The 12,649-nt window shown below is 41.1% G+C and overlaps 1 protein-coding gene across 7 annotated transcripts in view; it reads right to left on the bottom strand.

The window, feature by feature from the left end:
* Nucleotides 1-2,056: 2,056 nt before the first annotated feature.
* The window catches only part of si:ch211-1e14.1 (UPF0606 protein KIAA1549), a 50,985-nt gene continuing 40,392 nt past the window's right edge, over nt 2,057-12,649 (bottom strand). For 3 of the 7 annotated variants that reach the window (XM_032524414.1, XM_032524411.1, XM_032524409.1), the window contains 9 exons: nt 12,344-12,358; nt 11,839-12,044; nt 11,251-11,480; nt 10,972-11,116; nt 10,552-10,875; nt 8,259-8,305; nt 6,954-7,093; nt 5,858-6,012; nt 2,057-4,417 (listed from right to left, as the gene is read on the bottom strand). In XM_032524414.1, the coding sequence (XP_032380305.1) occupies nt 4,178-4,417; nt 5,858-6,012; nt 6,954-7,093; nt 8,259-8,305; nt 10,552-10,875; nt 10,972-11,116; nt 11,251-11,480; nt 11,839-12,044; nt 12,344-12,358 (1,502 nt within the window). In that variant the 3' untranslated portion in view covers nt 2,057-4,177. The remainder of the gene's footprint in view (nt 4,418-5,857; nt 6,013-6,953; nt 7,094-8,258; nt 8,306-10,551; nt 10,876-10,971; nt 11,117-11,250; nt 11,481-11,838; nt 12,045-12,343; nt 12,359-12,649) is intronic. The other 4 variants (XM_032524415.1, XM_032524412.1, XM_032524410.1 and 1 more) reach the window with 2 other exon arrangements.

Consider the following 12,649-nt stretch of genomic DNA (forward strand, 5'->3'; position numbering starts at 1 on the left):
AAGTTCCCTTGGCCTTTGGAATTAAAATAACCCCCCCGTCATCACATACCCTTCACCATACATAGAGATAGGCATGGTGTTATTACATTTAGACTAATAGCCGGTTTGATTTGCATTGAAAGATGATTTTATGGAAAGTATCCCATGCCTATCTCTATGTATGGTGAAGGGTTTGTGATGATATGGTAATGATAAGATACATTTCCAGATAAATTTCCAAAATATGATTTTTTTATTCCTCTTTTTAGTCAACTTAAGCATGGGTATGTCAACTTATGAGCACAACTGTAAATAGCATAGGACTGGCAGGAGATCTGACCCAAGGAAACACAGCTGCAGCTGGAAAATATCACCTGAATACAACAGTTCTTGCTGTTCAAACAGACAGCAGATTTGAGTTTTTTTACATTATTTTTGGGTTTAGGAGAGCTGGGTGAGAAGAGGGGGAGAAAGAGAGGGGGAAGACATGCAGGAACATGTAAAAAGGTCAGATTCAAACCCTGGACATCTGAATCAAGGCATAAACCAGATTAAGTTCTCCGATTCAAGTGTTATGTACACACAATCCGGATGCGTACCCATCAATGCAGTGACTGTCTAATAACTGCTGGGTTGTGTGCGCCCCCCCCCCCCCCCCCCCCCCGCAGTATGAGATCAGGACCTTTGCTCAGCGTTCAGCTGCTTCACTTTAGTGGCTTTGGATCCTGTGATGGGATTAGAGGGGGCAAACGTCTGATGGGATGAGAAAGAACTCACTATATGAACAAGAAGTACTCCTTCACCACAAGGGGAAGTATAAACCAGCACAGCAGGACTCCTAGCTTATCCCATTGACACCAAAGTGTCATTAGTTTGGGGAAAATGCTGCCTTGTTCCCAGTAACTGTGCACATTTTACTTCCAGAAACACTGTTATCCCTTTTTATTGTATGTTACTGCAAAAAATAAATTTGAATACCAAAGCATACCCAGTGTATAACAGAAGCAACATGGAATTATTCATCCTCCACAAACACTGCTGCGCTGGGGATTAGACAGTATCGTACACATTCCCCTTCATTATGTTGTGACATTCATATTGAAGAGCATGTGAAACATCCCTTTTTTGTTTTTAAAGACTGCTAGAAACATCCTCGGGAGTTGTGCACCACCCACGGCCAAGGGAGTAGTCTTTGTTGTGACTGGAGTGGCTTTGGGTTTTCTTGTAATGTACTGACCCCCTCTGGCTGTGTGTGGTAAGTACACCACCTGCGAGAGTTTTGGCTTTCCAACACCCCCCATTCAAATTCACCTCACCCTTAATGGAGTTTAATTATACTGATTTGACTGGTGCCTCTGTCTGGTCTACCAATGTGATGGTAATGGCACGTGAGAACTGGGGTGGCTCAGTAGGGAGTTGGGTTGGGAACCGGAGGGTCACTGGTTCAAGTCCCCGTGCGGACCAAAGTATGGTGGTGGACTGGTAGCTGGAGAGTTCACCTCCTGGGCACTGCCAAGGTGCTTTTGAGCAAGGCACCGGACCCCCAACTGCTCGGGGCGCCTTTCCATGGGCAGCCCCCCCCCCACTCTGACATCTCTCCATTTAGTGCATGTATAGGTACTGAGCATGTGAGTGTAAACTTGTAATTTCCCCATAGGGAAGCATAAAATAATAAAGAATGAATTATAACTCAAAAGAAAATTTAAAAAAAGCTTTCACAGACAGTGTTGATGCATCCTATCCATACGCTGAGTTTGCGGGGGGGGGGTTGTGTTAGCTGACACGGGTAATTGCATTGTTTCAATAATGAGTGGAATAATTATTCCGCCATCGTCTTTCTATTGCGTTCCAAGACAGCCGTGCAAAGATTGGGTTTACAAATTGTTAAATTGTTACGATGTAATTCAAAATCTGCTTTAAAAATAAACATATGCTTATTTAGTATGCTTGTTTTGTCCATATGTGCTCATGCTGTGTTGCCCAAGTGGTAGGCCAGGACCCAGCTGCTACAATGAGTTGTTTTTTTTTTCATATCACACCCCGACTTACGGTTATGAACTTAAAATCCGAGGACACGTTGAGTGACAGTTTCTTTTGTATTTCAAGAATTTCAAGAAGTCAAGAAAACAGCATGCGCAAAAAACAAACAAAAGGAAATACAACAATGAAACATGCATCAGTCACACTTAAAGTCGGGCCAGCCAACAGATCATTTTCACAAAATACAAAACATAGAAATACATGGAAAAATGATTTAAAAAAAAGGAACTGAAGATGAAGACAGGTGGATGGGATGTTGTTCCGGTACAGAACCAGCAGGTGGAGGCAAACAGTGTGAGATTGGTAACATAAAACATGAACATAAGAGGTGATATGGAAAACAAGGCACTAACCCATCAACCCTGCATATAAAAAGGAGAATTCATCCAGTGACAATATTTGATAACCATAACCTGGATGAAATTTCATCCTGGTGCTCCCAGAAGCACCAACAGATCAACAGCCATAATGTATTATTTGTATGTCTTTTATAGAACTATTGTTGTAATGTGACACAAAGAGAATGTCTGTCATCCAGAGTACTTCATCTGTTCAGGTGAGTCCAAAAGGCACATCACATTGCAAATGAAAAGTAATGGGAAATATGCTCTGGGAACATCTGCAGAATGTTTCAACTCACTGCCAAAAGGTCAATAAAATCCACCACATTCTCCTGGAACGCACTCCCAAACATACTCTCAGGCCCCGCTTTGAAAATCCATAATTTTCTCTTTTATTGCATTTAAATAAAATATTACTTCAGGCCCCAAAAGATCACAAAATGTCGGGGGAGGGTCGTGTAAAGAAAAATAAAAAATAAAATAAAAAAAGGTAACCTCAGATGACTCAGACACATTTAAGGTGAACAAAAGTACATGAGGCAAGGGAAATCCAAAGGAATTTAAAAAGCACATAAACATAACTTGAAGTAAACCATGAATGACAACAAATACAGTGCGCTTTTTATCTCCCAAAAGGCAAAGCAGACGTTGAATACTGCATGAAACAGAGATGGTGGTTCACTACATAGTAAATACAGGTTCATGTTACAACAGAATACTGGTCTCTGGGACTGTCCTTCATTAACATGACCCGTCAAACTGTCTCATCACTGAAGGAATCTCTTTTTGAACGACCTGAGCTGTACCGAGTAGCCTGCATACAGTGCATCAAACTACAACCAAATACAATACACCCTAATTGTCAAGTACATACTGAAAGTCTTCAGTCATTATTTGTAACACGTGTGTGCCTGTAGCTCAAACACATGCCTCTGAAGTCATGTTTGAAGATAAATGAAGGCCATTTTGTTCATGTTTGTCCAGATAAATACAGTTAAAACATAAATGCAAATAGTACACAAGAAGATATCAACTCAGACTAGTTGTTCTACTGCAGTAATTGTGGAAAGACGTAGGTAATGTTATTAGTGTTATTAGCCTCTATGGATGCCCCTTTGTGTCTACTGTCTGAGCTGACCCGCTGGCTGTGAACTTTGACCGTACAGTATCCTGGGTCCGGTGAACAACATCACAGTGTCAAGGCATAGCATGGCTCATCATGGCGGAAAACAGCAAGTAGCACCTGATGGTGATATGGAGGTTTAGGGCCGGCATCGCAAAACAAGAAAATACCTAATTTGGTTGAAATCATGTTGAGGAACATGAGACATTTCTTAAAAGGACATGTGTCTTAGGGGGTATTCCTGTTTAGTGAAGGCAGCATGAGAATGGAACTGTGAGGCGGAAGAACGCGGATCTCAAATAACGCCCGGATGTGGATCCGCAGTGGCCAGGACTTGGCGTGATCATTCCTTGATCCACAATGAAAAGTGCAGGACAGACACATGTCACGTTGTCTCATCTTAAAAGGTCCATCATATGCTGTTATTGTTGTCCTTCATTTCCTAACACTGTCTCTGATTTGACATACTGCAGCTGGTCTGGTTAGGAGCTGTAACAACCATCCTGTCATTCAGTAGTTCAGCCTCTTCATGTCAAAATCTCTATTAGCCACATCTTCACTTCAGTTAAGCAGGACTATCTCTCTGCTGTACACCCTCGGGGACTTCCATGGGAAGTAATGTCAGATTAGGCGAAGCAGGCAGGCAGGGTCAGTGGCGTGACTGGTTAGAGCAACAGACGGGAGGCCGGGTGCTTCAGCTGTGGTAGCTGGGCACAGCTGCCTGTTTCTGGGAGAGACGCAACAGCTCCTCCCTGATGGCCTTGATCAGGGAGGCGGATGAGTGGGTAGGAGGACATGTATCCAGGGGAGGTGGGGCCGACAGATAGCCCACCCCCGGGGTGTCTAGGTGGACAGGGGGTGCCGAAGGCTCCCTGATACCACCTCGGGGCGTCTGGAAGATAGAGAAGGACGAGTAGTCAGGACAGTCCAGGAACTGAAGGCAGAAAAGAAGGGCAAAGAAAAGGAGAAAGGGGGAGAAGAGGAGGGGAAAAATTGAGACGATAGAGGAAAAATATCAAGTGATAGAACTACAGTCAGACTGAGAGAGAACTAGAATAACAGAAACTAAACATATATATCTATAGATATATATATCTATATATCTATATATATATACTGTGTAGCAATCATAATACTATCTGTTGCTCTCAGCCCCAAGCCTGTTTTTCTTTAAAATCGGGTCACAAATACGTTGTTTCATTTTTATAAAAGGCTTTCCCTTAAACTGATGGGCACTGTAGTTTTTAAAATTAAAATAAATAAAAAAATGACACAACCGATTAAATAGTGCATTCTTTGGGGACTTTTTTCTAGTTATGGATTGATGCAACATTTGGTGATCTAGTGAGACTTTACAGCAGCCGCATGTGTAACTCAAAAATAATCTACAGGGGCTATTTTATAAAACCTCACTGTGCAAAACTTGTTTGGGATTTGTATATGTCAACTTCATTTACCTTTATAACCTCAAGATGTTTTTCTTTATAGTATCCATCCTAACTATGACCATGGAATATTGCTGTAATCCAAGATGTGCTGTGTTCTATATGTTGTATTTATTTATCTATTTTTTCCCTCTCTCCTCTTTCTTTATTCTTTTTCTTGAAAATCAATAAACATATATTCAAAAAAAAATAAAAAAAATAAAGCTACAGTGCCCATTTTCATAGTAATTAAAGAACTTATGCGGTTCACTGATGTGTTTTTAATAGTTTCTGGACAAACATGGAGCTCTATGGCACAGAGGAATAAGCTACTGTGTATACGGCTTTGGAAACACAGGCACTATTTGTTCTTAGGATCAGTTCGTTGGTGATTTTTGGTCTTTTCACAGGATTTGTTGATGACATGAAACATGAGACGACCCCTCCCACTCTGCCTGCATGTCCTGTTCTGGACCCCGTGGAAAGGCATGGGACCCCGTAGAAAGGCAGCTTCTATGGGCCCCTCCCCGCATCCACAGGTATTCATTCTAGTATCTTTTGGGGCTTTTCACATGAGTACTCAGTCCTTTCCCCTCCCCCCCAGTCAGACACCCCTGGGAGGGATGGAGGGGCTGGGACGGGTGTCTGTACCTGGCCATCTGGGTGTGGCTTACAGAAGGCAGGAAGTAATGTCCTTATGGGAGTCTCTGATGGTTTCTACACTTACACACCCCACCATTAACCTTATGTTTAGTTAGGTTGTGGTAACATGTCTAGTTATTTAAATAAAGTACTTTTTGACTGACCTATCTGTGTGTGACCTCCCTTTTGTTGCCGGCGCTGAGCCAGGCGGTAACAATACATTTTATTATTTTATTTTATTTCTGTTTGAAATAGATGGAGGACAAGACCTTGTTAATAAAAAGAATACAAATCTGGGTTTCACTCACTGCATCTTTTTCAGGCTCTGCCCGGGAGAAATGGTCACCAGGATAGTGGTTCCAGCCAATGCCTCCGTTCTGCCCTGGAGCAGCCCTGATGCCTGCTGGGTAACCATTCATCCGACTGGACAATCCCACCTGTGTAAGATGGTGAAGCTGGGCACCTACACACACACGCCCACACACACACACACATGCACACACCCCATTAGAGCTACAGTGCCTGACACTCAGCAGCCCCTTTAACTTGGATGCAATCAGTCTGAAAAGCACTCTGTCTCTGATGTGCGGCACTCAATAAGGGATATGCCAGAATCCATTGCTATTAGTGTACGTCACATGATGGCAACAGCATCACGCCTGCTCCGAACAATTTAAGAGCGAGACAAGTTTCTTGCAGTTTGACAGCTTTATAGGGTGGAGGTGCGTGGCTGTATTAAGGAGCAGCGCTGTGGTCCACATCCAGGAGTGATCTAAAACAAAACTGTGTCTGTAGACAAACACTCTGTATGAAGACAATAAATAACTAAGTTCATCAACCTTCAAGTGTTCATTCTTAAAATGCTGTCTTTTCATTAGAGGTGGGGAAAAAAATTGATACAGCATAATATTGCGATATTTTCAGTGGAAATGCTGTATCGATACACAGGTACCAAGTATTGATCTTTAATTGTATATGTGTTTGTCTGCTAGACAATCCCATTTTGCAGCAATAAAATTAAAATGAGATGACCAAACAGAGAAATGTATCTTTTTAGATAAAAAAGATGTTGACAAAGTTTCCTTTCGGGGACATCATTTGAAATTGGGAAAATTAGAATTTGGAAAAAAGGTTATGAATTGCAATATATCGCAGAATACTGCAATATGTTTAAAATCGCAATAATATTGTATCTTGGCAAAAGTATCGTGATGATATTGTATCGGGAGGCGTCTGGTGATTCCCACCCCTACTTGTTTGATGTGAAAATATGTTGTGCTAAATTGTAATATAAGACATGTGCACACCATGGACTTTGTTTACATCTGATTCCAACAGTGTTAAGCGAAATGACGATAAGTTTAGGGCAGTTTGTGTCTGCATGTGTGCATTTTCTAACTGTACCTGTGGTTCCCCCTACTGGACGCGGTCTGGCTGAGGAGGGCAGCTCATCTGTGTAGATGCCCCTGCTGGAGTACAGGCTGTCTGGCTCACACTGCCCTGCTGTTTCTCCTGGCGGCAGGAAGCTCGAGCCGAGGCCCTGCCTGAAAGAAGAAAGAAGAGGAATGGATTTTTTTCTATTGGAATTATTTTCAGCTGCAATTTCTACACTCGTCATATCAAAATTAAAATACAAAAACGTCTGTGTCCAACTTGTCATTTCTTGCAAAAAGTGGTGACAACGTGAAGATCTGCAGGTGCTGACCTTTAGGAGATCTCATTGTAAAGAACAATCACTCACTTGACACTTAAAGGTCCCATGGCATGAAAATTTCCCTTTATGAATATGTAGCTAGAAATGGCGATAGTTGTAAACTGACTCATGGGTATCCTGCTGTTTCTCTCAAGGCTGAATTTTGGGAAAGAGACTTCAGATATGTTATTAGGGGACCACTAAGGTCTATATAAAAGAGACTTCAGATACAGTATTAGGGGACCACTAAGGTCTATATAAAAGAGACTTCAGATACAGTATTAGGGGACCACTAAGGTCTATATAAAAGAGACTTCAGATACAGTATTAGGGGACCACTAAGGTCTATATAAAAGAGACTTCAGATATGGTATTAGGGGACCACTAAGGTCTATATAAAAGAGACTTCAGATATGGTATTAGGGGACCACTAAGGTCTATATAAAAGCATCCAAAAAGCAGCATGTCTTGGGACCTTTAAAAACTAGCTGAACTGATATTGTACAATGGTGTATAATTTACATGTGTGAGAGGACAGGTTTTATTGCATATTTGTCTGGTGTTTGTCTTCTACTGTACAGTATGTGGTACAAGAAGATATAACTTAAAATTGGTCTAATGCAGTTCATATAGTCTTAAAAGTTTCACAATTTAAAACCACAAGTGATTGACAGCTGCTGATGAGAGCTACTTTGGCTCCATTGTGCTCACATTTCTGGTTGGTGATAAGTTGTTAGACCACATGGGGCCTTGATCTTTTTGGAGCCAGAGACCACTGCTTGGACCTGATCCATTAATCCAATAAAATAAAGAGGACTCCTCTTTCACTATTCATGAGGCCCAACTCACTAGGTGCACCTAAAGGAAAACATTCCCACTGGTAAAGTGTTACAAATCAGACTGTACGATCAGTATGATACGAAAATCACTTTGATGTAGGAAGAAGTGAACGTCAAATAAGCATATTATTTATTAATATATACGTTAATACTCCATTTTCCTAGACTACTACTAACCTTGGTAGCAGGCCTTGGGCAGGAGGAGGGGACAGCTCAGTGAACCTCTGGGAAAGACAGGAAAGACACGCAGTGCTTAGAGAAAAAAATTAGTGTACATACAATAGTGAAGACAAAGACTGTAAAAGGGCAGATAACTGCAAAACTGTTTGCATTTGTGGTGCTAAATGTTTTTATATGTTACAGCTTATCAAGATATAGCTGATACAAATATTGCAATTGATTCAAAGAGATTGCAATTTGATTTAATGATGTTGCTATTTCTTATGAATGCAAAGCAGTGCTGTGCCTATTGCCAAGTACAGTATATTTAGGCAGTGGGGCTCACTTCATACACTGTAGTAAACAGTGTTGTTTTTTCCCAAGCATAGTTTTGTTGGATATTATTCTTTTTTTACAGCTGACCTTTTATGTCATATTAAAGCACTGAACCTGCAAATGTAGAACCAGCAGCCAGCATTTTATGGCTCCACTGCTCACTGTTAAGTCTCTCTCTATATTTGTCACCTAGGGTGTTATAATATACAGAGTAGTGATTGATATACTGTATGTTGAGAGCTGTAAAATTCATGCAAGTATGAAATTTAAGAACGCAAGAGAAAAGTCATAATGAAGCTATTTTCAAAAAAGTATTATGTTTAGTACCATAAAACATCATAACTTAATTATGAAATACTTCTATTTTTTTGTCAAGTGTGTGGACTGTCTTAAAAATACTGATGTTTTTTTCTAAAGTCGTAATACTGATGCCTCACTGCTAACTTTAATTCAGTGATTTAATGAGCAAAAACTTTCACAACCTTCTGTAAAGCTAATATAACGCTCTGCCATTTCTAAACACCTCATGACTTCCTCGCATGTAATGCCCAGTTCATTTTAGCTGGGTGCTACGCTTTAGCATGATTTTCAAAAAAGGGGATTTGCTATAGACAAAGGCAGCTCCACCCATAACATTAACACCATGGACAGTGTGTGGCACATGCACAGTATTATGAATTCCAAGTTTATGTGTTCACAAACTGTGGCACTGCATAAACTGACCTTTGTATGGTGCTGCTTTGCACTGACCTCTCTTCAATAATTAGCCTAAATTGAGTACACAGTAAGTACAAAAACAAACACAAACACTGAGCATATTATTCCAGCAGCCTTCAGGGAAGTTATCCGACGGTACCATCTTTAAGACAAGCCTACAGTGACAGGAGCTAATGCAGATCAAGCGTACGCAGGGTATTTTCCTGTAGAGTCTTAGAGAGTTGTAGATGGCTGAAAGGGGCTGTGAGGTCGCAGCTTCATGGGGGCGACAGATGGAGGAATACTTAACTGATTAGTTTGCTAAGAGGACACGATTATACTAGAGGCTATAGGCTTCATGCTGCAAATGAGCAGAAAAAACCTTTAGAAAGGGAGGAGATAGTGAATCCAAAGGATTTTTACATGTGTCTTTTACTGTTCTGCTATTATAATTTGAAATGAGTATGTGCTAGGGCTCGGCAATATATCGATAATATATCAACATCAATATATGAGGCTAGATATCGTCTTAAATTTTGGATATTGTAATATCGTGATATGACATAAGTGTTGTCTTTTCCTGGTTTTAAAGGCTGCATTACAGTAATTGATAGTAAGTGATGTCACTTTCTGAACTTACCGGACTGTTGTAACTGTTGTAACACTTTTCCCACATTACAGATGATTATTAATTAAAAATCTCATTGTGTAATTATTTTGTGAAAGCACCAATAGTCAACAGTACAATATTGTTGCAGTATTAATATTGAGGTATTTGGTCAAAAATATTGTGATATTTGATTTTCTTCATATTGCCATGCTCTAATGTTTTGGTGAACGGAGAACCACAGGCACATTAACATTGACCACGCACCAATTTTTCCATACTGACCCAGCTGCAGAAGACTTCCAAACTGTAGCTGTTCTATTTTTTGCCTTTACCCACATAGTCATTATATCCACATCACTGATGATTATTTATCTAAACTCTCACTGTGTAAATGTTTTGTGAAAGCACCAATAGTCAACCCAACAATATCGCCGCAATATCGACATAGATGTATTTGGACAAAAACAGATATTTGATTTTCTCCATATCACCCAGCTCTAGTATGTGCCCAGATCAGTGACAAAAAAAAGTTTAGATGGAATGTAAAAAACATTTCTTACTAACATAATTTTGTTCAGTGCAACATGGAAGTAGTATGATTTACATGTTGACTGAATGGTTATTAATGCTCTGTAAAAAAGTATCCTGTAGATATTAGTGTCTACTCACGCCAGGGAAAGGGCCAAGAGATTGGTAGGAAGGACCCCAAGATCTGGGGCCACGGCCTGGAGGGCTGGAGATAGGAGGGTTGGTGTTGACCCCAGGGAGAGTGATCCCTGCTATGTTGCCTTGAGAGGTGGGCGACACCAGGGCAAAGGCATCGTCCAGCAGGGAGTGCATCTGCTGCCGTGCCTCCTCAATGGAGGGCTGTGGAGGCATGTAGGGGGGTGGGGGAGGGGCATGGCCTGGAGGAGAGGAAGCGGGACCCAGAAAGACGTCATCGGTGGGGGAGGGGCTCCTGTGAGGGGATCCTGGACCTTGGTCAGGGTCCGACTGAACACACAACACATTTATGGGCAGTTAGAGACACAGAGGTTACACAGTATATGGAAGAGTGTACAAATGTCATGATTCTCCCGTACTACTCACTACATAGGCCACATTGTTGACTCCAGGACACTTTCTGTAAACAGCATCACTGTCTTCAGTGATGAGGTGGTCTTTGTCTGCTTCCATCATGCCTCCATTCAGCTGGTCCTTCATCCTCTGTTTGGGAGAGCGCCTACCTCGCCCACTGAGAAATAAATAAATAAAAGATCTAAGAGTTTTTTTTTAATTGCTTAAAGCCAGCCTGGATGTAAAACGATGCAGTCAGAACTACAAACCCATATAACCTCCACAAATCCAAACGAGTGCAATGACCCAAACCTTTTCTTGGATTCCATGTAGATGGAGGACATCTCGGCATCTGGGTCCAGGATCTTATCGATCTGTATCTGTGCTTTCTGATAGATGCGATCCTGGTCCTTTGGATCTCCTAGGCCACTCGTCATGTCATCCATGGAGGGGAAGTCGTAGTGGCCCTTCCTCTTGGCACGGAGACGTATCTTGTTACGATGATGTTCAATCTCTGACTTGTGCCTCAATGCTACCTGGATCTGAGGAGGAACTTAGCCTATTAGACAGTATCCTTAAACTATGCACGGATTAGATTGTTTGTTGTTGTTTCATTTGACATAATGTGATTATATTTACAAGTTGGTTTAACAGCCAAAATAAAGCATTGGGTTTCATTTGTTTCATGCCTTTTAGGATTTACACTGCAGGTTACAAAACAGCATCAAACAGAACCAAATTGATATGTTTTTCTTAAGAAATGAATGAAAGAATTAAATGAACAATTTGCGGGACTCCACAGAAACCTCAGAGATTTTGTGTTATCTGTTGACTGAACGAAAAAAATTACTTTAGAGTGAATTTATTTGCTAATAAAAAAGGAAAGTCAGAAGAGCAAACCTCTTTGTTGATTAGGTTGGTGTCAGCCACTTTGCCATTAATGGGTGGGCTGTGCAGCGGTGGGACAGGCATGGGCTGCATGGCGATGAGTTGGATTTTGTTGGGGAGTCTCCTGCTTGCATCTGCGGCACGAGAAATCCGATCAACATGTTCAAAAATGGAGGCTGAGGACAGCTGCTCGTTTGTACCATTCATAGGAGGAGGACCTGAGGAAGTACAGGTCATGAGTCAGCACAGCGTATTCATTGCAAGTCTAAATGCTAATGGACTTAAACTAGAGGAAGGAGCACTACTGCGTAGGATTTCTATATTTAAAAGCTACATTTCATTTCTTTTTGTTGCCTTTGTTTGTGAAGTGGATTGTCTGTGCACTGTGACTGACAGTGATGGATGGTGAGAGCAAGCCGAGCACAAAACTACCACAGAAACAAACACACGGACACAGCTGCTGGAGGTCAAGCCTGGGGTCTATGGAGACACAGACCGAAAGAGGACAAACTCTTACCAATTCTATTCTTGCCTGCAAACCGCAATAAAAAAGGAAAAAAAAAGTTTAATATAGGTGAAGGACATTAAGATAGAAGGGGTGACTGTATTTTGACAATGAGCATTAAAACAAAACCTAGTGAATTAAAGTGTGGCCACCGTGAGTGCTGTTTAACCTTTTAGAAATGTAATAAAAATAAAGGGGAGAAAGAAATAGAGAGGGAAAGGAAGTGAGTCATCTAGGAGTATAAATTTACACAGCTGATAAAAGTTTCTTATTATTCAGAGAAAAAAAAGGATGGATCTGCTTCTGATGGGCAGAAAA

This window comes from Etheostoma spectabile, chromosome 8, assembly GCF_008692095.1.
Source record: "Etheostoma spectabile isolate EspeVRDwgs_2016 chromosome 8, UIUC_Espe_1.0, whole genome shotgun sequence".
NCBI classification, from domain to species: domain Eukaryota; kingdom Metazoa; phylum Chordata; class Actinopteri; order Perciformes; family Percidae; genus Etheostoma; species Etheostoma spectabile.